Here is a 25,876-nt window from a genome sequence, read left to right as displayed (position 1 = left end):
GACTTTCAGCCTGGGAACAGCACGGATAACACCGATGTTTTTAGTTACTGCTTAGTAGTGTTTGGTCTGACAAAGGACTTTCTGAGTCTCATGCTCTGCCAGGAAGGAGGAGAAGCCGGGAGGAAGCAGAGACAGGACACCTGACCTAAACTAGCCAAAGAGGTATTCCATATCACAGCACATCATGCCCAGTATATAAACTGGGGGCAGTTACCTGGAAGGGCTAGATCACTGCTTGGGTCAGGCTGAATATCGGTCAGCGGGTGGTGAGCGGTTGTATTCTCTTCCCTTCTTATTTCCCTTATTATTATTATTATTATTGGTGGTAGTAGTAGTGGTTTTGTGTTACACCTTAGTTACTGGACTGTTCTTATCTCAACCCATGGCAGTGACATTCTTTTTATTCTCCTCCCCATCCCTCCAGGAGTGACGGGAGGAAGGGGGGGAGTGAGCGAGGGCTGTGTGGCTGAATTGCCAACTGGGTTTAAACCACAACAGTTCTTTTTGGTACCCAATGTGGGGCACAAAGGGTTGAGATAACAACAGATCTGACCAGAGCATGTCTAATCATATCTGTGATAAACATACATTGTTTTGGATTAATAGTCACTCATCACAATGCTGATTTATTGGTTCTCAAAACTTGTTGCTTCTGATCTCACAGTTTCAACATGTCGTACCTTACTTAGAGCCGGTATTTGCTGTGTGTTTATCAGGTGGGGGGCTTGGGCTAAGGTTCTTGTCTCATTGTACTTTATGGTAATGACTTGTAATATAATAGAATCATTGATCATAAAACTGATCTGGCGTTCCCAGTGTGGTCACCACCTCTATATTTGGGTGGTATATAATAGAAGCGTATAGCAATTACACATCTTTTTTCCCCTCCTCGGGTGGTCAGCCTATGAGGGAGACATTCTCTTACCTTCCCAGACCCCCACCCCCCCCCCCCAAGCCATTTACAGCATCATTGTATCATTGCCTTTGAATTACAGGTTGAGAGAAGACGCCAAAGAGACTTCTATGAAAAATCATGGGAATGAACTGGTCAGGATTCCTCCCTTACTTATGTTTCCAAACTGGGAGGTCCCAGGATCATCTTTCAAGTTGTCGTTCTCCAGACTGTTGCACAGAGAACAGTTGAGGGCATACAGAACCAGCAGTGTGAATCCTGGCAAAGAGAAGGGATCCCAGCTTACAGTGTGTTTGCATGTGCTCTAAAATGGAAGGAAAAAATCAGATCTAGCTAGACTTTCTGTTAGGAAAAGAACCCATAAGTAATGCATTCTTCCTTCTAGGAGCAATATTCAATTAAAATGCTTTCCTTCAGATCTAAGATTTCTGCCGAGAAGAGCAAGATACTATTATAAAAAAGCAGGATAAATAAGTGCTAAGATATACAGGACAAGCTGTGACACATCTGATGTAAAACTTGCTTAGTGAGGATGTGCCCTGGGGCTCTCATCTGCCATGTTAACATGGCATCAGATAGGGCACCAGCTGCTTCTATACTAAACCTGAAAGCATCACTTATGCATAGCAGAATGACTGTGGGTAGAATTAAAGAAAAGTTACATCAGGTGTCAGCAAAGATGATCATGGTGAAAGATGTAGCTCACTTTTATTAGCTTCCAAGCTAGATCAAAGCCATATTTAATCTTGTGCAGATTTCTAGAAGCTAATTTATCTTGCATGGTCAGCTGCCTAAGTATTTTTCATTGGTTCTGCCCACTGTTTCTCATCTATAGGTAGCACATGCACATATCTAAACACATTTGCTTTTTAAATAGAAACTGCACTCTGTTGCACCTCCGTCTCAAGTATATCTATGTCCTGCATCTCCACCTTCAAAGCTATTATTTTTAACTGTTCTTGGGCCACAACTCATTTGGACACCCCAGGCAGGAGATTTTCAGAAGAGAAATAGCTTGATGCCAGTATAAAAGTGCTGACCTGAGCCATATTCACATTGGCCAAAGGATAAGTTAGCAGAAGAGTACAGAAGATCAAAAGAGAGCAAGATTTTTTTTGGCAGGGTTTTTAGGTAATGTTAATGTGCAGCAGCTGTAGGATAGATTAGATAGGGACTGATAGGAAAGAGTAATAGGGTTTAGCAGGTCCTTTGGAATCACAATAGGAACAAGGATGGGAAAAGTGTGTCATTAAGAGAACATGGCTGAACATTTAATCTGGTGCAGAGAAAGACCTGGTCTAGGAATAAGGACAACAAAGGAGGTGGAGTGGACAGATGTGGGTGTTGGCAAGGGGGCAGGAAAACTGGCAGAAGGCTGGCTCATCCATCAGCACACACATTTGCCATTTGCTCTTTGAAGGAGCCAAAGTCAAGGAGAGGGACTCTCAGAACAGTATTCAGACAGATCTCCCCCAGACTTTCTACCAGCATTCCAACTTTCTTGCACCAAATTCTGCTACCTGGTGATCCTCTCTGCTTAGTCCTGGTCTCCAGATAGTTCACTGATGATTCTTGTGCTTCCCAGCTGAGCAAGAGGTTTGGCTGCCCTGCAGCCAGCAACCTGCCTTTGAACAGTGGCCTTCAGTACTATAACCCTAACTAGAAGCTGCTTGTTTGCATAGTTGCTGCCAGACGAAGCTCACAATGGAAGACTTTTTTTCTTGGAGAGTCTCTGGCACAGCTCATGGTGTGGTATTGACTAATGCCATGAAAAAGGTAGATGAAGGACTTGCTTTTCATTGGAAACAGGTTGATTTAGACACAAACCAGATGTGCCTGTGGCTCTGTGGCTGCCTAGTGGGACCTGGAGAGCTTTTTTTCATCTCTAGGCTGTAGATGTTTTCTCATTCAGAGTTGCCTGGTGATACCTATGAAGTTTATCCCAGGTGGTTCCTCATGAGGTGGTGACAGATATGATTCAATGGACCTATTTTTGATGGATGGAAATAAATTCTTGAGCATATTGTCAGAAAGTGACAGATATTAACACAGTGTGAACCTCAAGCCTTTTAGGATTGTGGAAAATTCTCAGAACACAGCTAAACCATGTGGCTACCAGAGTGTAGAGTTAAGATCCGTGCTGCCAATGAGTCTTGCATGGCGGGAGAAAACCGCAGAACAAAATGGACTGAATGTATAACTCTTGTACAGTCTCTGCCTCTTATTCGCTCAGTTAATCTACCATGAGTGAGGAGCCGTTCAATCAGACTGGCCATGCAGACAACTCCACAGAAGTGATTCTGAGCATATAGACATGCTACTGCCCTTTCCAACTGCACATATTTGTCTCTTACTGGTTGAAAAGTGCTTCTCTGACACCTCTGTTGCCATTTTTTTTTTTAATGTTTTTGTTTATTTATTCCCTTGTTGATTGTGTAGGTCATGCTGTCCAGAGGTGATCCTTTCTGACAGTAGTGTTTCACGAGATGCTGTGTCAGGGACTCAGCCAATTCCTACATGATACACTCATCCTCTTCTAGCTCCTTGTTGGTACAGAGTGACCAGTCCCCTCTGTACCTCTAGTGGGGACTCTGGCTTGATTGTTCCCTTCATTAACTTGCCTTTAAGAACAATACAGCACCAGTCTATACCCCATACTACCTAGTGGAGTACTTCAGGAGTGGCAGCGTATATATCTGTGGCTGACTCTTGAATGAGTCTTCCTTTGACCTATGTCTGTTGGGAACAGAAAGTAAAAACTACAAGGATCTGTCTAAAAATGTTGGCCTGAAGACCTGGAAGCTGCCTTTTTTCACCTTTTGCCCTGTATTTCTTCCTGCTGTTTTCCGGTTTCTGCATCCTTGTGACAACGGAAATCTTTCCCTCTGCCCTGAGTGCAATATGTTTCTTGTTGAGGACAGGTTACAGTGCATAATGAGATACTTTGCCTAGCCATAAGGATCCTATTGCCTCCTGCTGTCCTGGAAACCATCTGTTATTACTAGTAATGGCTCTGGCATAAGGCTAGGAGACTGGGTGGAAGTGGTTTGACCTTGATTATGCCATTTATGGGATAGACAGCTCTGCATCAGTTTTCTGCACATCTGCTAAGAACAGTTTCCTGACATTTGTATTGCATGGCATAATTCTTTGCTGGACCTGATTCAAACTTGTTCATTCATTTTGAACTCTCTCTTCTTGGCCATGTGGAACCTGGCAAGAATTACAGACAAGACGTTTTGGTCCCACATAAATTACATTTGCAGTTACCCACAAGGAAGAAGAAATGGTCTGTGATGTCAAAGGGCAGATCTTATCAATCACCCAGGAAAGTTTCAAATCAGATCTGCTAGAACAAAATATTTACAGTATACGTTAGGAAAGAGAAAACCTTTTCTAGATCAAGTAGAGCTCTGGCTGAGTGCCCAGCCTTGCTGCCAAACAGCTGGCCTTCCTGTTGGAGCAGAAAGTAGAAAAAGGCAGTATGTTTCTCTGAAGGAATCTATACAGAGGTTAACAGAGGTAAGAGACCTTGTTCCCACAGACCAAAATTGCTTGGAGACTTCACTAATACCCATTCCGAATGCTTTCTGGAGAGCATTTAGGAAAACTGGTTTACTTAAAATGAAAGCACATTCAAAGGCTGCAATTCAAAATGCCCACAGAGACATGCTTCCTTAGGCTGATAAATATGCTGTTATAGAAAACAATCTCTATAAACAGTAGAGCTGTACTTTGAATTTTGTACTTTTGCTTACAACTTATGCTACACTCACGTATTTGAGAACATATTTTAGTTGCAAATCACTAATAAATGTAGGACCAAACTGCTTCTAGTCAGAACCAGCATTTCCCTTTCTCCTCCTCCTGCAAACAGGAGAATTTTGCCTAAAATTCACCAGCACAAGCAATTCCATGTTAGAGTCTTGATACTATTTTTTTTGAAAAACAAGAAAAAAAAACCAACAAAGGAACACTGTGCTTCAGTAAGCAATCTTTTCTCCACAGTTATTTCCCATATAGGGACTAACACTGTCAGACTAATGAGAATAGTAATGGCATACTAATAACAGTCATCCGAGTGACTTACAAAAGCTTGCTTTTCCTAGCTGGCCACAGTCTCACTTTGCTTTCTGCTGATTCTTGGAAGGCCCCTTTGCTCAGCCTGCACGTATATGGGCCAGTCGGTATCATAGTTATTCTTACATGAGTACTTCACCTAGGGGAGGTGGATAGAGAAGTTAAAATTCCATGTGTGAACCATTTGTGCTAATGGCTGTAGAGCACATTTTGTATTTACATCACTATTTCAGGGAAATATATGTTGCTAAAAGGAAATCAATTCAGGGAAAAAAAATATGTTATGAAAGTAGTATTTGGGGTTACAAAGGCAATTGTAACTTGTCGCCTGTTATGTCTACTTGGAATTGAAATTAAAAGCTGTTGCAATGGCAATTCATCTAGTATGAAGAATTAGGAAACAAAATACAATTGCTTCACTTTTATGGACCTTTGCTAGTAACCCTTTGAAAAGTAGTAATTACAGTAGTAATTACATATTATCCACTGGGGATTGAAATGTCTACCTTTCAAAACATTGCCTGACAGTTTCAGAGTTTCAGCTGTCAGTTCACTTAAAGCAACTAACAAAAGGCTTTTGCCTGCAAGTGCCATGTAATTGTTTTACTTTGCAGTTTTATAACAAAGCTTTGTATTGGCAAGGTTTTGGCAGAGGTAGGGCTATAGCAGTAGTTTCTGTGAGAAGCTGGCAAAAGTTTTCCCCATGTCTAACAGAGCTAATACCAGTTGGCTCCAACATGGAAGGGACCAATGCTGGAGCAGTCTGTTCCTGAAGGGCTGCACCCACAGAAGGGACTCATGCTGGAGGAGTCTGTTCCGGAAGGGCTGCACCCTATGGAAGGGACACACACTGAAGGAGTCTGTACATGAAGGGCTGCACCCATGGAAGGGTGCCACACTGGAGCAGTTCATGAAGAACTGCAGCCCATGGGAAGGACTCACATTGGAGAAGTTCATGGAGGACTGTCTCCTGTGAGAGGGACCCCAGGCTGGAGCAGGGGGAGAGTGTGAGGAGTCCTCCCCTGAGGAGGAAGGAGCAGCAGAGACAGCATGTGATGAACTGACCACAGCTCCATTCCCCATTCCCCTGTGCTGCTGGAGGGGAGGAGGTATTGAAAAATCAGAAGTAAAGTTGAGCCTGGGGGGAAGGGAGGGGTGGTGGGAAAGAGTTTTAAGATTTAGATTTATTCCTCATTATCTTGCTTTGATTTGATTGGTAATACATTAATTTCCCAAATCAAGTCCAATTTGCCCATGGCAGTAATTGCTGTTGCTGTCCTTATCTCAACCCACAAGCTTTTTGTTATATTTTCTCTTCCCGTCCACTTGAGAAGTGCAGTGATAGAGCAGCTTTGGTGTGCACCTGTTGTCCAGCCAGGGTCAACTCACCAGAAGGGAAAATAGGTACTTCTAACCACAACTTTAAGAAAAAAAAAAAAAAATAGCAGATCACCAAAGTAGGGAGTTCCAGCAACTACTTTACAAAGGGAAGAGAAACTGAAGGAAGAGATTCTTCCACCAGGGATAGCTACCTGGTATTCTAATGAGAACACCAGACCTCAATGAGCAAAGGAAATAAAGTGAGGACTGAATCACAGATCACAGGTATGCCAAGTTTTGAATGGAACTTGACTTTTTTTATATCTAGTTTTACTAGAAAGTGGACTCGTCAATAAAAAAAAAAAAAAGTCATGGATATGATCACATAGCTCTTTCTTTACTGTTTCTCCCTTTCAATAGTGCAAGAGAAGTGGGGCCCTCCCTCTCAGAGCAGCTGGAACACATGGCTTCATTAGTGCTCTCTCTTCAGATCCAGCCACCTGTGTCCTCTCAGAAAATTGACAGGTAGAGCAGGGACAAATATCACTGCGAGGCTCTTGCTAGCACATCGGTCATCTTCAGAAAGATGTTATACCAAATGTTGAAAAAATATGTGTATCACAATTGGTACATCTCCATGAACAAATTACCAGTTGCTTCCACCATCCACTTGTACAAAACAAGAGATAATGTACTGGTTTTGCTTTCAAAGCAAACATGGTAAATGAGGCATGGGATGTGCAAAACATGTTTCATTTTGAAGCTCAACAACAAGTTCCATTTGTGCAACTCTTGCAAATGCAAACCTTGTTTTACCCTCATCCCTTCAGTTGCCTTGCAATAGGCATTTCCACCATTTCACATCTGTTTTTGTGTGGGCACATGCAAGCTGAGAGACACTTTGCATCACTGCAAAAAGTGGTGGAATTGTACCCACAGGTCTGTTTTCCTCACAAAACAGACTACCACAGGTAGGAAAGACTGCCCAACAAGTGCAACTTACTGGTAAAACTTAACAGCATAGAACAAGCTGGACATTCTCAAATTAACAAGCAAGTGTCTGCTAGAGGTGTTTTTTCTCCCCAGACAGGCTGTAAAAACTGTGTTAGGCACTCAGTACCTCTTGCCTGCTTTGCCTATTTTAATTCCTCAAAAAGACAGCAAGCTAGCTGAATCACACTAAAAATAGTTGAAACAGCAGGCACTACAGTTGTCTCAAATGAAAAGTTCACCATGACCTATCAACAGAAGAGAAACCCAAACAAGTAACCTCTGCTTCTGTTAATTATGCTCTAACTGCAAGTGTAGAGAATCTCAGCCACATACTTTTTTTTTGTAATTCAGAATGTATCACTAGACAAAAAAAAAAATCTTGTGACTTTTAATGATTTTTTTTGAGTTTTGCAAGCCTCAAGAGCTCATTTGAGATATTGAAATCAATGGTACAAAAGCCTTGGTCAACCTTCACAAGTTGCAGCAAGGATTACTAGAGGGAAAAAAAGTACTCGAGCAAGACCCTGCAAACCATTATTAGTAGAGGATTTTGTCCCTGTTAAAAATTGCTACAGGTATTATACCCAGTAGCAAGCATACATGTTTTCTCCTTCTGGAACAGGCAGAACAGAGTTCACTTTCACACTACATGTTTAAGAAAATATTTTTCAGTATCAGATATTTTCAAACAGAGAAAATCTGTAAGCTGCTGAAAGGGGAAGGGAGCATGAGTGAAGTGTGAGAAATAAACAGGATATTGTTAAACAAAAGGCAGTTCTAGCATTTGACCAAGTTGATTGTATGCTTTTCATCAATGTACCTTGGTCTTGAAAGACAGGAAAGTTAGAATCAGAAAAGACCCATAATATCATCAACCATTAACCTAGCACAGCCAAGTGCATCACTAAATCATGTCTCTAAATGCCACACCTACATGCCTCTTTTTAAATACCTTCAGGGATGGCAATTCCACCTGGGCGCTTCCCTAGGCAGCCTGTTCCAGTTCTTGACAACCCTGTTGGTGAAGAAAATTTTCCTCCAATCTAGCCTCCTGTTGTTTGAGAGAGGAGACTGACACCCACCTTGCACCATCCTCCTTTTAGGCATTTGTAAAGAGTGATAAGGTTTCCCCTTAGCATCCTTTTCTCCAGGCTAAAAAAAAAAAAAAAACAAACCCAGTTCCCTCAGCCGTTCCTCTAATGAACTGCCTCAAATTCTGCACTTTACTCAAGGAAGGTTCCAGCAGTATAATGAGAATATAAAATATAAACACACAAAGCACAAAACTGTCTTTATTTTTTTAAATATCCAATTAACCCAAATTTCTAAACACACTGATATTAACATCCCATAGACCTTAGCTTTTCTTTTTCATGAAAAGAGAAAGGACACAGATCAGCTGTCAAGCATCATATCCCTATCCTACTATAGGTTATCCATCAATTAACATTATGTCAGCAAATAAGATGAATTTTTAGTCAATTAGCAGCACAGCACCACAGCAAAACTGAGGCATCAATACAAATTTTCTGTAAACTATGATAAAGACTACCAATTACAGAGAGCCACAGCTCTTAAATATGAGGATACATACTTAACACTAAGCAGTTGCTCACTGTTTACTATTAAAATTATGTCTGCCTTTTCATAAAGGCCAAAAAATAAAAATAAAAATAGGTGGTAGATTAGAGACTAAAGTGCTGCAGCCAGGTTTTGTTTTTACTGGTTGCTTGTTCTATTAGTGAGTTTGTTTTAATAACGAATACTCCTAAAGATATATTAGTTTACCATAAACTATGCAAGTATTTAAACTATGCAAGAGTAGACAGTGCTCTTTGAATCCTATATTCTTCCCCTACACCAGATTTTGATAGCTGGATGATTTAGATACCAGGCCTTAGAAAAACTGCCACAGGGATGTGATATGGTTTAGAAATATCTTAACATCTAAGACTAGGTTTCTAAAATTCTCTTCAGAATATGCTTTAAGTGATCCTACTGAACTTTTGTCCAGTAACTCCACTTTAGTACTTTTAATATACTGAAGAATAAGTCATCTTTCTCACCGTCCTCTCCCTAGGGTACTTCATGCTCATCAGAACAGCTAGGATCAAATATCAAATCATAATGCGATAACAAAAAAAAGGGAAACCTCAAACTTCCTGTAAAACACTAAGGAAAGATATAAACACTAAATAAATTACTGAACAATCTGAAAATTGAGTAATGACACTAGTATTAAAGGAACAGATACTACTAAATGCTCTTGGAACTGGACATTTTGGGTATTAGCTGAGAGCAGGATCGGTCATCCTTGTCAATGCTGTGAGGAACAACTGGCAGTCCAAGGGTTTAACTCTAGATAAGTTATCACTGCAGGATTGCCAGTTTTCCTCCCATCCTTCCTTTGACTATTTCAGCCTATAACAATAGAATGTTTTGCTGCACAACTGAATATATCCTTAATGATAGCCAGAACGTCACTGCAGCAAGTACTGCAATAAACATGGCAGAAGCTTGGGTCACAAAGTCCTTTTTCACTGCTCATTTCCTGAATGTACTTTTTCTAAACTTGCATTTAATTTTTTTTAAAGGTAAAGCTCATCATATGCATTACTCTGGTTACTACAGCAGTGTAACTCAACAGCAAACACAGAATTTTGAGATAAAGCTTACTGCAATGCCGAACTGGAAAACTCAACATCTGGCAAACTTGTATTACCGATTTCTTTAGAAGAACATAACCCAAATATCAAGTGTAAAGAGATCAGAAGATCGAGAAATTTGATTTCCTTTGGTTTCTAAAGCATATCAGCAGCAGGTTTTGTTTTTTGTGGGAAGCTGTTCTGTTTGTTGGCTTTTTGGTTTGGGTTTGGTGGTTTTGGTTGGTTTTGGTTTTTTTAATTATTATTTGTTTGTTGTTTTGGGTTTGTTGACTTTGTGGTGGTTTTGTTTGGCTGGTTTTGGTTTGTGGTTTTAGGTTTAAGTTTTCTGTAGAATTTCTTAGAATTTTCTTTTTCAGCACTTCTGAAAAATTCTTTAGCATCACAAGCATGCAAAGGATGCAGATATGCCTTAAACTTGAAAGTCAGTATACCTGGGATTCAGTCATGTTTCTGAAACCCTTCTGGAGTCCTTCGGGAGAAAAATGTAGGTGTATGAGAACTGACATTAATAAAATGAGCAGCACTAGAAAACTCCAGATTTTTTGAATATAAAATCATCTGGTGTTACCACAGGAGTAGGAAGACACTTGAATTTTTAAAACAGAATAGTAAGGAGTTCTTGTAAAAATCCAAGGTTATTTTATAAAGTAATTCAGAAAACATTACACAATTGCTCACAGTCCTCTACTGGCCTAAGTATCCCACAATACATAATGTCTTCCAAAAAACAGTCTGGAGTGAGAAAACAGATTGAGACACTTATCAAATTGCGAGGTAGGTGACAATCTATTATTTGGGAAAGGTAGCACAAAACTGTTTATGTAAATGGTGTTAAGTCTTACCTATGCAGAGGAGGAAGAGCACTGTCTTTCACCTAACAGCAACTATATTCATCTAATGTCCTTGGTCTGCATCATCAGTTCTCCTGGAAACGCAGGTTGGTGGAAGAAAGGATTAGGAAAGCATAGGGAGAAAACTGACCCCATTTGTGTAGGCTGGCAAGTAACACACCATCCAGACTGCAGTGAGGGTGACTGGACTAACAGCATAATCCTCAGAACAGTAGCTATATTGAGTGGAAACAGCAGAAGCCTGCATAGAAAGAAAAGGAAGCACCAGAAGTCCCATACAGTATTTTCCATAATGTGAACTCAGACACATTGCCTAATGTATTTATGATGGTGCTCCACTGTTGAAAAAGCGTTTCCATTCCTATTCACCACATCCATCAGATTCCAGGTTTTCATGAAAACGAAAAGCAGTAATTCACTAGTACTGATGCAAGGCCTTTGTCACAGTGATGATCAGAGTACCACCCGTAAAGTACTAGCTGTTACAGAAAGCATCCATTTCACAAACCAATGTTAAAAGGACAGCTCAGTACACAAACGGAATCACAATTTTTCTGTTCTTCGGGTAGTCTTCAAATTTCTCAAGGTACCATCTGAAGAAGAAAGACAGGAATCTCATGAATACTGAATCTTCAAAACGCTGTCAAGAAAATTATGTAACTTTACAATGCATTTAATTTAATCCGTATATTCTAAAACTACAAACAACTAAAAGGAGCTTTTAGAACATACTCTGGATAGAAAACTGTTTTCCCATCCTCACCCTATGACATCTAACCACCAGCTATAAGGAAACAAAGTTACTGCTGCAGGCAGTGGGAAATCAAATCAACAGGTACGGTGAGAGCAGCCAGGAAAGGAAGGAATAGCCTGCTGTTGCAAAATAATATTGCTGTGCATCCTGAATATTTGCATTTTAGAAGTACAGGGAAAGAAGAATCCAAAGCATTCAAGGGGATAACATGTCAAATTGTATGACTTCATGTGGAAGCAAGGAATACTTCATATAATGGAATGACAGTCCTCTTGTGGATCATCAGCTCCAGTCAGGATATGGATAATCAAACTGAATGTGACAAACATTACACTACCCTTACTGCTAATCCCCCTCAAAGACCATCACCATTTTCAAATCTAGACTTTATAACACAAACACATTTACTCCCATTTTCAAGTATTTATTCTTCTGCTTCTCTAAGATTACAAAAGAAATTAACTTCATCTGGGCTCCTCGGAGATGCAGGTAATAATATTATCAATAGCTAACTGCAAGATCAAAGCTGAAGCAAGCAGCATGCAATGTATGATAACCTGCAGCTGTGGAATACCAGCATTACACTATCTATCCTTTTCAGTAACTTAAGTGTTTCAAACTAAACAGATTACATCAAAATATTTCTTGACTTACATGGATTTGCTATTTTTAATAGTTTGTTGTTTTTTTTCTTTCTGTACCCCTCTTCCATTTATGCATTTTTCCTTTAGTGCCAATTACTTCCTGTAACATTTACCTTTTCATAATGCTCTGTTTCTCAAGAGCTCTGAAAGAGTTCTGTCAAGGCATAAGATAGAACATAATATACAAGGAGAGGCTGAGGAACCTGGCATTGCTTTGTCTGGTGAGGAAGAGACTAAGAGTCACTGCTATTGTTGCCTACAAGTATTGGAAGGGGAGTTAAAGACAATGGAGCCAAACTATGAATGAAATGCAAACTTGGCAGCTGGAATGCAATGTCCCCATGCAAAAGTACAGGCCAGAGACTGACTGGCTAGACAGCAGCTGTGCATGAAGGGTATGGACATCCTGGTGTACAAGTTGAACACAAGTCAGTACGGATTCCTGTAATGATGAAGGCTAACTGCATACTGTCCTGCTTTAACAAGCATAGAGCCACCAACTGCTTATTCTCCACTGTTCAGCAGTTAAGAGCCTGCATCTGCATTACTGTCTCCAGTTTTTGGCTTCCTGTGCTACAGAGATGTCCACAAGCTGCGTAAGAATCCAGCAGATGGCCACTAAGATGACTACATCACTGGAACACATAAAAGGAGAGGTTCAGGGAACTAGGCTTGTTCAGCCTGGAAATGAAGTTAGAAAGTAATTGCAGTCTTCTGCTACCTACCACCATATTAGAGAGAAAGCATAACCATATCCTCCCTTTTAAGCACACAGCAAGTGGACAAGTGGCAGGGGATAAAAGTTGCAGCATGGAAAATTTCACCTAGATGCAAGGAAGAAACCCTTTTCCCAACGAGAATGGAGAAGACCCTGTTCCAGTGCTTTGCCAGAGATGTGCTTAAGCCTCCACTCTTGAAGACACTCAGAACTCAACTGGACAAGTCCCTGGGCAACTATGTATAGCCTTGCAGTTAGCCCTGGATGGAGCAGGTTACGCCAGATGACTGGACAACCTTTGGATGCTCCTCCCACCTAAGATACTCTGACTCCAGAGAAATAGCAAGTCCTAAAACAAGGAGAGATGATCACAAACGATAGGCTTGGAAGGTGCAGGCTGCTTGTTCACTGAGAAGATAATACAGATCTGGAACACCCTACGTACAAGCTGCAGGAGAACATCTGTTTCTGGATATTTTCAAGACCCCACTAGACATAGCCATGGCTGCCCTGAAAGGCTGTTAGCAATGTTTTGTTGGGTTCCCCTCCCCCAACCTATTTCCTCCATAAATTCATGTTTATTTCCTCTCATGTCACTATGTTTGAGCATGAGAACCAAAGCAGGAAGCTGAAAATAACCAAAACAAGATTAAGGTGTTCAAATTCCTTTAAAAATGCTGTTCCTTAAAGGGAGTCATAGCATAGCATCATTTAGGTTGGAAAGACCTTTAAGATCATTGAGTCCAACCATTAACCCAGTACTGCCAAGTTCACCACTAAACCATGTCCCTAAGCACCACTCCTTTCAAGAAATAAGTCTTCTCAAACTATGATCCTTCTGTTAGCAGAAAAGTCATATTAGCAGTCAGATTGTTTAGTTACAAAGCAGAAACTTTATTAAGCATCACTTAACCAGAAATGTCTTCATATTGTCTGTACAGTTGATTATAGACAATATGATACAGACTTGACTATAAAATATGCCTGAGACAGAAGACTTCAGAGTGATTTTCAAGATTTTAATATTATAGCAATAAATTTGAATTGCAAGGGAATGTATAGCAGATGAGCAATTAAGAAAATTTTCCCCAAACTCATCCATAATCTTTACAGATCCAGGATGAACTGTGTTCATTTAAGCATTATTTTGACCACCTCATTGTGCTTATGCTCAGTACTATCCTGTTGAAATTCAGCAGTGCTTAATACTACTCAGTGTTCTCTATTGTACTCTCCACGCAGTAGCAGTCTTTCACAATACTTGCTCTGCAACATCTCTCTGGAACGAGGTGTTAATTTGTGAAATGGAAATGAAGAGTGGCATAGAGACAACATAAATTATAAACCCCAAACACTTACTGGTGGTGTTGTTTTGCCCTTGAACCCAAGATGAAAAGTGTGCACAACGCAAATGCAAGGCTTTCAATGGTGCAGCAGGCAAGGGCAAACCCAAACCATTCCAGGATCTCTCCGAAAAAGTTGGCTCCACTGACATACTCAAACATTCCTCCTGAAAGCAGGACAGAGTTAGTTTAAAACTCTTATTAAGGTTTTAGAGCTATAATAAGAGCTCAAGGAGAGCTTAGTAAGAGCTATATCACCAGTGTCTCTATATAATTTTTAAAGGCAGTCGTTTTCATGTCAAGCTGTACAATAAAGGATCACTTCAGACCTTACTCCTAGACTGACCTTCTCCAGTTTCATTTTTCTTATTTAAATCATGACAGAAAGGCGGATTTATCAATATTTGAAGTGAGTTCATGTCTTTCTAAATAATGACTTAAAAATGATATCAAACTGGTTTTTTTGATCACAAACTAAACCTTTTTTATAAGGTGTAAAAACAGAAAATATGCTCTCCTTTAAGAGTCCCCAAAAATACCCATAGGGTTAGTTAGCGTACAGTGTTTAATTTAAGTTGTTCAGAAATTAATTATGAACATTATTATGAATTAAAGTTCCAAATTTATCCTCTAGCTTAAAATGTGTTGCAGTAGATCATCCCCTGTCCGGTCTACTGCTTTAGCCCCAGCACTCAGTGAAAGTAGCGATTACCAGTCTGCACTAAATGTGTTTTATAGCCATTTACACATAAAACAATCAGTACTCACCTGCTGGGAATTTTATAAAAGAAGAACTTGCACCCTAGTTGCAAAGTTAGTGTACAAACTGATTAACATTTCACATTGGTTTACCAGTGCGACTAAACAAACAAGTATTTGCCAAGTGTAATAAAGGACATGTTTTGACCTTGCTTTAATTATAATTCCTTAGCCTCTGAAAAGAGAAGTAGAATTCTAGGACTTGAACTGGATAAGCAATATCAAAAAGACCAGCTCATCCTGACTGTACACCAAATAATACATTATTTCCTTCAGAACTTTTTTTGTACACTGAATGTAATACAGTACAGTTATTTTCACATGGGCACTTGGATTTACTCCTATTAATAAGTTGCCTTGGTGAAAAATAACTATCTATTGCCATATATATATATATTTATTCCAGTTTTAGTGTTAAAAGTCTCACTAAAAACCAAAAGAGCAACAACTTAAGGGAAACACTTAGAAATATCAGAATTCAGAGGTAATCACTATTTTTCTTCTCGCACTGAGTGTAATATACATTGTAATATACCTGGAAGAGTCTAATGTTAATGCTTATTGACACTTTTGGAAACACTTCACTAGACTCCATAAAAAGTCCTTTCATAGCCTTCATTTTTCGCACAAAGAACAGAATTTATAATGCCTAATTTTCCTCTGGGTGTCTGTCCCCTTTTCCCCTGGGTGTCTGTCCCCTTTTCCCTGTGTCTACCTTATCACAGTAGTCATTGCTTTCCGATTACCTAAGACCTTAGATAAGGTCTTCTTGCTCCATCCACCTACTTACGCTCATGAAAGGTAGGGTAAGAACCCAACTCCCTGTTCTTCATTCCCTCCCATCATATATTACACATCAGTAAGAGTCTCTTGAGCCCTCAATTACCCAGGCTGAACAAACAGTCCCAGCTCTCTCCACCTCTCCTCATATGGGAGATGCTTCTTTTGCTAGATAGATTTCTAACACATTTACTCACCTCTTGGTATCTTGTAGCCAGTTTCTCCTGGTTTTCTCAAATTTCTGAGAATATGATCAGAATGAATATTGATTGCCATGCCAATCAACCACCCCATAAAACCTGAAGAGAAATATTTAAAGTACTATTGTTAATACACTTGAGCCAAAGTATGTTCAGAAAACAAACTACAGTCATATAGCACTTATTAGGCATGTTATCTCAAAGCAGTAATAATGTAAGCAGTATAAGCACTTCTGTTGACATCCTACACAATCCCACTCCCACACTGAGCTCTTCAGCAGAGCTCACAGTGATCAACAGGTCTCTAGAAAGGAATAGCACTGTAAGTATAAAGTTTATTCTTATATAAATGTATGCATGTGTACATATATACAGATGTAATATTTCACTGACTTCCATACAGGAAAATACATTAAATTTCAATCGCTGAAAGTAACAGCCATTCTTATTCCTGCCAGAGGGTTACATTTTAGTCCCATTGTCCCACTTTTTTTGTTTTTTACTGACATCACACCAGAGTTTCCACAGCAGGCTTCTGTGCAATAAGAGAGATAATGAAACTGTGAAAGAATTCAGGCACCATTTACTCGTGTTGTTCAATAAAATGTGTTAACCATTTATACCAGGCTGTCACAGAAACTAAGATTATTGTTGCATTCTGCACCCTTATGTTTTGTTGCCATAATTGCATGGGATAAATCAAAAGGAATTTAGGATTGAAATTTGGTATTTTCACCCTTCCATTTTGAGTCTTTGGCTACATTACCTATGTTATCATTCTTTGAAGGCAGCATTCCTTGTTACTAGGAGCAGACAGGATTCAGGTTTTGAGGGCAGATCCGTTGTATTGCTTTGAATCTACATCCAAAGTTATCGATTTTTATTATCAAGAATATGCCAGTGATGTGCTTCTAGGACAAAGTCCTTTAGATATCAGACTAAGACAGCTTTGCCTTTTTGCACCCATAATGCGAGTCTTTCAGATGGTTCTCTTTCAATACAGAGCAATACAGTAGTACGACCATCTCAGCAAGGACACCAAGTGGATATCAGGATGTAAAGGGCCATGTTGCAAGACCAGCAGGTTGTCAGAACATGCTTTACCAAGACTTAAGCTACATTTCAAAGTGAAACTACAGATATAAGTGAACATTGCCTCTCAAACATGTTGTTCAATGGGCAGCTTATTCTCACACTCCCCTGTGGGATACGTTTACCTAAAGCATCTAGCTGTCTGCTTTCACAGGGATTAGGAGGAAATGACTATTCTGCAGAGAAATGAAGGTTTCTGCATGAAAGCTCTTTCGATATTTACCTATATGAAGAAAGTTGCTTGATTAGCTTGTTACAATCTGCTTACGTTACAAAACTAATTGCAAAATTTAGTCATGTGGACAAGAGTGTTTCTTAACCTTTTGCTCATACAGCACAGTGCAGTAAGTTTCCATTAGCAGTCAAGGTGTGTAGCTGCTGTATGTGAAGTCTTTTGCAGTGGAATTTTACCATAATCCTTTCAACTATATATTCAATGTAATGACATCATCATGAGATAGAGATGAATTAGATCAACATGATGAGGAATTCACAGACCAATTCATATAACAACATTCAAAAAAACACAGGATGAATAATTCAAATGCTGTTGAATTACACTTTTAGGAAAAAAGATAATTAACTTTCTTCCTTCAGAGCAGATCGCTATCCCAACAACGAATATTGACTCTCCAGTGCATTCAGCAACAAAAATATTTTGCTTCTCTTAGCATTAGTAATTATGTATCAATTTGCTAATTGCCAGAGGAGATGGAGACTACCTTGGAAAATAAGGGGCGTTATTCACATAACTAAACAAGCAAGTCATTGTCTCTACCCATACATTTCTACTCTGAAATGCCACCATAATTTTCGAGAACATTATCTGCATATTCAGTATTCATATCTGTATGCAAATTACTATAAGAAGTTTTCAGATAATGCAAAAAGACTGGAACTTGGTGTAAGAGTGTCCATTTACTACAGAAGATGAGTTTGATTTTGTGCATTTTTACCCCTCCTAGTTGAAAACTACCACATGGAAAGGAAACCAAATCTTTCTTCATGGACAGCAAGCCAATGAAGGTAGGCTATTTTAACAGCACCCCTCTTTGATCTGAAGATCCACTTTTCCCCTGCTGAAGTACTGTGCATAACTGTGTTTCCTGCACCTATACTCAATGGACAGAGAATAGAGGTGTGGAAAGCCAGCAGTGGCAGCAGCAGTGGGAGTCTCCCAGTACTGTCCACAGATCACCCCTGACTGAATATGACTTCATTTCAATCATCACCCAAACAGCGGATGACCTTTGATGAAATCAGATAAGCTCAGCGGTGATGAAATCAGAACTGACGTCAGTAGGCGACAATCCAACACCATTCTCCTGCCCTGAAGGACTGTTACGACAGATGAAACCCAACATCACAGGCTGAATGAACTCAAACTTTATAGGGATTGTCCATTGACTAAGGAGTGACATTTATGTGTCTATACAGAGATAATATATATATATAGAGAGAGAGAAAGAGATGGTATATTGGAAAGTGTGGGACCTGAGCATGATGTAAATGGTATACAATAAAGGGTGGATACTGTCCTGGTTTCAGCTGCAATAGTTTTTTTTCCCTAGTAGCTAGTACAATGCTGTGTTCCAGCTTTTCTGACCTACTAGAGTTCATCTGAGAAGGACCTGGGAGTACATCTGGAGTACTGTGTTTAGTTCTGGGCTCCTCTGCACAAGACAGACAAGGAGCTACTGGAGAAGGTCCAGAAGAGGGCCACACAGATGATCAAGGTCTGGATCCCCTCTCATGAGGGGGGACTGCAGTAGCTGCGCCTGCTTAGTCTACAGAAGACCAAGAGGGGATCTCATTAATGCATGTAAATATCTCAAAGGTGCATGCCAGGAGGTTGGTGCCAGACTCTTTTCAGTGATGCCCAGTGACAGGACAAGGAGCAATGGCCAGAAACTAAAATACAAGAAGTTTCACCACAACATGAGGAAGAACTTCATTACATCAAGGGTGGCAGAGCACTGGAACAGGCTGAGAGAGAGGCTGTGCAATCTCCCTCCCTGTAGACATTCAAAACCCACCTGGACATGCTCCTATATAACTGCTGTGGGTGGCCCTGCCTTGGCAGGGGGACTTGACTGGATGATCTCTAGAGGTCCTTTCCAACCCTAATGATTATTCGATTCTGTGATTGGTTCACTGTCCTAATCCTCAGATTCTCACCATGACTAAGTCCTAGGACTGCACTCTACAAAGCGAAGAGCTGGTTATGCACCACAATCTGCTTGACTTGGCTTCCACCACAGGGAAATGTGGACATGTAAACAGGAAGGAAGCCACAGCATATCCCAGTAGATTCTCAGAACCACAGGATACCCCATACATAATAGTCTTGTGAGGTCATCTATTCAACTCAAGAGGCTTTTCTCCATCTAGATAAACCTGGAGGTTAAGGCCTGGCTTCATATTAGGAGAAGCCTTGCATAAGAACAACTAGGTGTACACTACCAAATAATGTAGTGCAACAGAAGAGCACGTATGCGTTGTTGCACCACTGCCCTCTTCACCCATACCTATATAGAATCTCATGCAAAATGACCTATCCTTCAGACTATTTCAGAAGGACAGCATGATAACTGCCATCTGGTTCACCTCTGCACTCTGGGTTTCAGGAATATGCAGTGCAAGATGATGTATAAAAAACAGCAGAAGGCCAATTTCTACAGGTGCCAGAAGTGCCTTGTAGACACTTAGGGTGAACAAGTGCCTCATCTCATGTCTGTGATGAGTCTCTCCAAGAAGGCACAAAATCATTTGGAGCATCCAGATGCCAATAGATATTAGGAGATATACTGACTAACCCTCATCCCTCAATCACAAGACCATATGCAGATATGGACATACACCCATGCTCTTCTCACGTCTATTCTGTATAGACGGCTAAGGTGGCACACATGCTTGGTTGCCTGACTGCCAGATAACAAGCCTCACACAACAGATTAAGTGCTGATGTTCTGTCATCTGCGCCTTCCGAGTTATAGGTACTACTCTCCTTCACATAGCTGCCGCAGAGAAAAGTGTTTTGATGAACAGAAGGGTTAGCCATCAACATGAAAGGAAGTGGTTGAAGGAGGATTTAAAGTAGTAAGACAAGCCATATGGCACACTCCCATACTACAACAGGTCTGATGAAGGTAAAGCAAGCAAAGGAAAAGAGCTTCCAACTAGAAGTGCAGACAGATTAGGAAAGAACAGAAGCGGAAAACATGCAGATGCATATATATGCCTGTTTACAGCACTCGCCACTTCAGAGTATTTTGGGTTCTTTTGGCAAGTTCACAGGCTTTCTACTGGCACAAGTGTGTAAGGTACATGCTAAAAAAATTACAAAGTTGCTTCCACACTGATTTGCAAGCTCATGGTTTTATCAACTGTTGCACTGCATTTGAAGTTCACTGCTCTGACCTAAACCTACATGCAGTCCAGAGAAACTGAACAAACCACATCAAAACTGTATGCTGCTCCAAAACAATTGCTGGAGTAAGGATAAGCTATTTATTTCCCAGAATTAACTCCTAAACATCTGAAAACAGTCCATCTGTATATTAAGGCTTCAGAGAGAACACATCAGCTGTTTGAAACCTCCCACCATGATGGTCAATCAGCCTCACTTCTCCAAATTTTTGTCTTCACTGCAAATTTATCTAACTTCAGCTTCCAACTACTGAACCTTGTTTTGGCTGCTGCTTGTAAGCACTCTCCCATTCCTCTTCTACTCAGTAACTTTATGTGGACTTAAAAAATACCTCATTAACCCTCAGCAAATATGCCTTCTTGCAATTGTTATTTTATAATCTTTTACTCATTTTTTTCTGCCAGATGTTTTTTAAGAACCAGAACATAATAATCCTGTTGTTCAGGGAGTATCAAGTGTACAATACAGCACTGCTGCATTTGAGTTGAACAAAGCTACAAGCATAAACTGCAAATTTGGTGATACCTAGCTGAGATGAATACCAAATAATTATAAGTATCATCTGTGTTCCAATTATCTTGCTGTGCACTACAAAATGAAAAGAAAACCCCAAAAAGCCCAAAAGATGTTCTAGTACAATAAGAAACAAGACATCTTTGGTTTGGCTGTTTCATAGCCATGCCAAACTAAAGATTTACTGTAATAACACTCAGAAAAGTCAGCAAGTGACATCCAAAATGGTTGCTACCATTAATAGCAGCATTACTAATAGTACTATTAATAGAACTGATAACAGCATTAATTAGTAATACTAATAATTAATAGTACTCATAATAGTAACATTAATACCATTAACAGGAATGTTCACTTTCATAGTTTTCAGGATAACTTTTTAAAGCAATATTGTTGACTCAAAACAGTCATGAGAGCAACACTTTGCTTACAATTAGCATTACTAGCATATATTCCAAACTGATATTATTTGGGGAAAAAAAAACCAACCTAAAACCCAGCAAACAAAACCAAACTAAACTATTTCATACACAGAAGTATTCACAACAGAAGGCACATGAATCCAGCTATTGTTTATACATTTACATCTTTCAGAAATCACTGATGCAAAAAACAAACCAATGAAACCTGAGCAGCAGTCTTATGACCTTAAGTTTTTAAGATCTTACAGTAAGGATGAATTGTTTTATGGCTCCTGACTCATGATTTAACAGCACTATATTGAGATATCTTTTGATTAAGGTACTAAACTAGGGCATCAGAAACAAATCTATGATGCACCAGCCTTCAACAGTTTTGATCCACCAGTCTTTTAATATCTTTTTTTTTGTCAGATCCAAGTTTAACAAGATTGGAATTTCAAAAATACCAAGAGAATTTCAAGCACTTCAAGTGCCCACTGAAGTAATTCCCTTGTGCCTCAATTTCTCCATTTTTAGAACACAAGCAGTACCACCTCCTAATCCTGGCAAGACAATCTATTTTGATTTACATTTTGTCAATCTTATAGTCACGACAGCATTTAACACAGCAGTCTATTGTCATCCACAGTAACACTGCAGTAAAGATAAAAGCTGCTTATTTTAAAAGTCTTGAGAAATCTAGGAGAAACACCGATTTGTTATTCCAGAGTCAGAGCAAGAGTGGTACTGGGTCAGATCAAGGATCCACACAGCCCAGTATTATGCCTTTGAATGATAAGGAAAAATATTCTGGTTTATCCTCAGATCAAGAAGAACTTCCTGGTGCCACTAGACTTCATAGCCTTTTAATCATACGCATGACTTCAACTATAAATGCAACCTCATTTCCTGATAGGAGTGAGTGATCCACCTCTCCAAACCCTTCTTGGGGGACCAGTTATGTTGCTCGGCAAAGCCCACTCATATTACAGGGGTGGGGGGGGTTGGTGCATGAGTGTGCGTGCACGCCTAAATACCCTAGCAGTGAGGACTCTCGGCATTAGAAATGGTATTTTGGTATTTAGCAACTACCCTTACTGGATTTGTACTGCATGAATTCATTCACTTCTGTTTGGCCACATACAAAACTTTACTACCCACAACATTGAGAAACAAGGGATTTCAGTTTAATCTACATATTATATGGAAAGTCTGCTTTGTTTGTTCTAAACCTGCATGGTTTCATTTCAGGCCTCAAGTTCTTATATTCAAAAACAAAACAACAAAAAAACCACCAACCACATGACCCATATTTACTTTGGTGTTAAAGAATAAATATGACAGTTAGCTCAGCTAAGACTGACATTGTGGGAAGAAGTGCCAGTTCACAATTCTAAAAGAAAACAGGTTAAAGGCTTCCAGCTACAGCAAATGGAAGAATTAACTATGAGAAAAGTTATAAAATGGGATTGAAGACACTATAAAATTATAATGAAAAATAAAAAGCTGTGAAGACAAAGGAAAACTACACCTAATATTCTCATAACATGTTTTAACTCACCTGTAATAAAACACGGATCTTTTAACCAGCCTGAAGGGTATTTTGCATAGTTGCTTAAGCTTCGGCCTTGCAAATATCCATTGTAAACACAGAACAGAAGCGCCAGCACAAAAGTGAAAAATGGTGTTGGCTTTCCTTCCCGGATCAGAAGAGGAAATATGAGTGCCCTATAACAGACAAGGAAAGAAAAACTGTTGCATTAACAAACAGAAAAGATATTTTTGATGTCCAGAACGGTAATCCATAGCCCATATTATCCTGCTTTTGAAAGTCTCAGCAGTCTTTAATCCCATTTCAGAAGGAGAGTTACACTTGTTTTGACACCTAAATGATTTTGTTGCCTCATCAGAATTACAAGATCATAGAATCACAGAATAGTTAGGGTTGGAAAGGACCTTAAAGTCATTAGTTCCAACCCCCCTGCCATGGGCAGGGACACCTTACACTAAATCATATCACCCAAGGCCTCGTCCAACCTGGTCTTGAACACTGCCAGGAATGGAGCATTCACAACCTCCCTGGGCAACCCATTCCAGTGCCTCACCACCCTAACAGGACCCTATCAGTCCTCTCACTCCTTATGACAGAAGTGTTGAACCTTGTATCCAAGCCAATTACTTTGGCAATAGGAGTAAAGCCAACTGATGTTCTAAGCATATTTTTGTCCTCCTTTGCTCCTGAGTCCTCATTAGTATAATTAAGCTTTCTGAAACAAGCCAAGTCTCACAATCCCTACATCAAATCCACCAGCACTTCCAGGGGGAAAGTCAATCCTCTTGACATTAACCTGGTTTCCTCCTTACTCTTAAGGTTACCTAAAAATATTAATTTCGCCTTTGCCTTGTTAATCTTGGTCTACCCTATGACACCTGATAAAGGCAGGTGACAAATCCACAGCTGCTATCTCATTTTGGAAAGGAATCTTGATTGCTTTTCCTGGCAATTACATCATGAGTAAACAAACAGGCTCCAAACAAGAAAAGCGGGTGAGGGTTTCTGTGCTTTGTCTCTCATGGCTAGCCAACTTCCCATCACCTATCAATTTAATTGCAATCTATAATGATACAGGAACAGGATTACTGAAGCCTGAGCCTTCTTTGCATGTTTTTCCAGCTACCCCAGGATTACGGCTTCAGAGGAAGCAAAGCCGTGACAGCTTTCAAGAAAGCGTAACAAAATCATTAATATGATTAAATTACTTAAAGACCGCTAGGTTACAACAAATGGGTAACAGTCTACATTCAACTACAGAACAGTCCCTCTGTTCAGAGACAGCAGTAAAGCAACTGGAAAAAAAGAAACTGCAGTACAGCTCAGCTTTCTGTGCAAGCCCTGCCTTTTCATTTCCAGATTTTCCCAGACACAGAGGATGAGTTAACATCCCATGTCAACCCTAATCTCTTTATTCGTAAGGCTGGAAAAGAGGGAGTAAAGACACAGTCCTGGGTTTGCAAAGCCAGTTAGCCACCAGGCCAACTCTACATTGCATTCTTCTCTACCACCAGGATATGGAATACTTTTGGTTAAAACAAACAGTTCATCATAATAAGTACTGTACATAGCTGATACCAACACATATATCACACACTCAAAATTAGCCTGACAAATCTTTCTCTGCCTTATTATCACTTGTGGAGTACTACCAGTAGCTACCATGACTTGATGGGAACAGCAGAATCTTGCCTAAGCTCTAGTCAGTCTCCTTTCTCCTAAGTAGCTTACAGAATATCCAAATACCATTGACTGCATAGTAACACGGGGCACTCAGCTCCAGCTCTGCAGGTGCTTTAACTAATCCTTGAATGTCCTGAGCTGGGAGGGTCCAAACAAGAATCGAGTCAAACGCCCGAAGCAAACCCCACGCAACTGAAAAATCACTACCACTTCCCCATAGTAAAATTGTATCAGCACCTAGAGCGGACCTTTCTGTGTTGGAACATTGTACTCTTACAACACCAAATACTCTATTCTGAAAGATGCCCGAGCACTCCACCGCACCCCACACAGCAGGGCAAAGCAGCGAGCACGGCACCACCACAATTACTTGCTCAGCTCATGTAAAAACCTACAGCATCTTAACACATACAGAAAAAACGTTAGGGATTGTTACAGCGAATAGTAAGAGTTAATAATAATTAATCAAAGGCAGAATTTCAGTCCCTGTAGTCAGAGAGCAGCAGCCAGGTGTTTTTGCCGGGACTGGCACTAAACTGCCGCAGAACGACACCCGTTTACATGTCACCACCACCACCCCCCCGTCCTTCCTGCTCTCCAGGCGAGCCAGAAAGGAGCTCCCCCCGCCCCCTCCGAGCGCTCCATCGCAGACCCCGCCGCACCTCTGTACATAGTGCACGATGAAACAGCCCAGCAGGATGCGATTGGGCCAGGCGGCGGAGACCGCCCCGCCGCAGGCAGCGAGCCAGATCGGGACGAGGAGTGAGGGCAGTTCCTGCAGCGCCCATGCGGGGCGGGCGGGCAGCAGCCAGCCGAAGCGCCGCGAGGAGTAACGCCCATAGGGCATGTGTATGAAGCGGAGCAGCACCGCGGAGCCGGCGCCCAGCGCCACCAGCCCGTAGGAGAGGAGCTGTAGCAGCCGCTGCTCCTCCGGGCCCGACAGCCGCAGCCACAACCCGCAAACGTCGCTGACACCCATCGCACACCGCACAGCCGAAGGCGCCCCGGCGCCTCCATTCATCAGCCGGCAGAGGGCACACCCACCGGCGCCGCGGACCAATCGGCGCCGTGGGGGGGCGTGACCGGCACCGCTGCCTCCACCCTCCGGTTGGTGGGGCTGCCGCCGGCGGGAGAGGCGCTTGCGGATCGGAAGTTCCGCCCCGGTGGCGGCGGCACGGAAGTGA

The 25,876-nt window shown here is 40.8% G+C and overlaps 1 protein-coding gene across 1 annotated transcript; it reads right to left on the bottom strand.

Annotated features, from left to right (window-relative positions):
* Positions 1–8,581: 8,581 nt before the first annotated feature.
* Positions 8,582–25,825, bottom strand: SRD5A1 (steroid 5 alpha-reductase 1). Its single transcript, XM_061449181.1, has 5 exons — positions 25,355–25,825; positions 23,019–23,185; positions 16,019–16,120; positions 14,299–14,449; positions 8,582–11,416 (listed from the first exon to the last, which is right to left on the bottom strand). Exons 1-5 carry the CDS (start codon positions 25,711–25,713, stop codon positions 11,350–11,352), a joined length of 846 nt encoding a protein of 281 aa, XP_061305165.1. The 5' UTR covers positions 25,714–25,825; the 3' UTR covers positions 8,582–11,349.
* Between the last annotated feature and the right edge of the window lie 51 nt (positions 25,826–25,876).

This window comes from Pezoporus flaviventris, unplaced genomic scaffold (genome assembly GCF_033815535.1).
Source record: "Pezoporus flaviventris isolate CSIRO_AGI_PZ_B2104156 unplaced genomic scaffold, CSIRO_AGI_Pfla_v1 ptg000007l, whole genome shotgun sequence".
NCBI classification, from domain to species: Eukaryota; Metazoa; Chordata; class Aves; order Psittaciformes; family Psittacidae; genus Pezoporus; species Pezoporus flaviventris.
This window is presented reverse-complemented; position numbering and strand designations above follow the sequence as displayed.

What these genes read in the sequence shown, in the direction of transcription:
- SRD5A1 (XM_061449181.1), bottom strand. Translation starts at nt 25,713, where the DNA reads ATGAATGGAGGCGCCGGGGCGCCTTCGGCTGTGCGGTGTGCGATGGGT. An exon ending in TGGCTACAAGATACCAAGAG is followed by an intron (nt 14,450 to 16,018) that starts GTGAGTAAATGT and finishes TCCTGCTTTCAG; the next exon opens with GAGGAATGTTTGAGTATGTC. An exon ending in AGGGCAAAACAACACCACCA is followed by an intron (nt 11,417 to 14,298) that starts GTAAGTGTTTGG and finishes TTTCTTCTTCAG; the next exon opens with ATGGTACCTTGAGAAATTTG.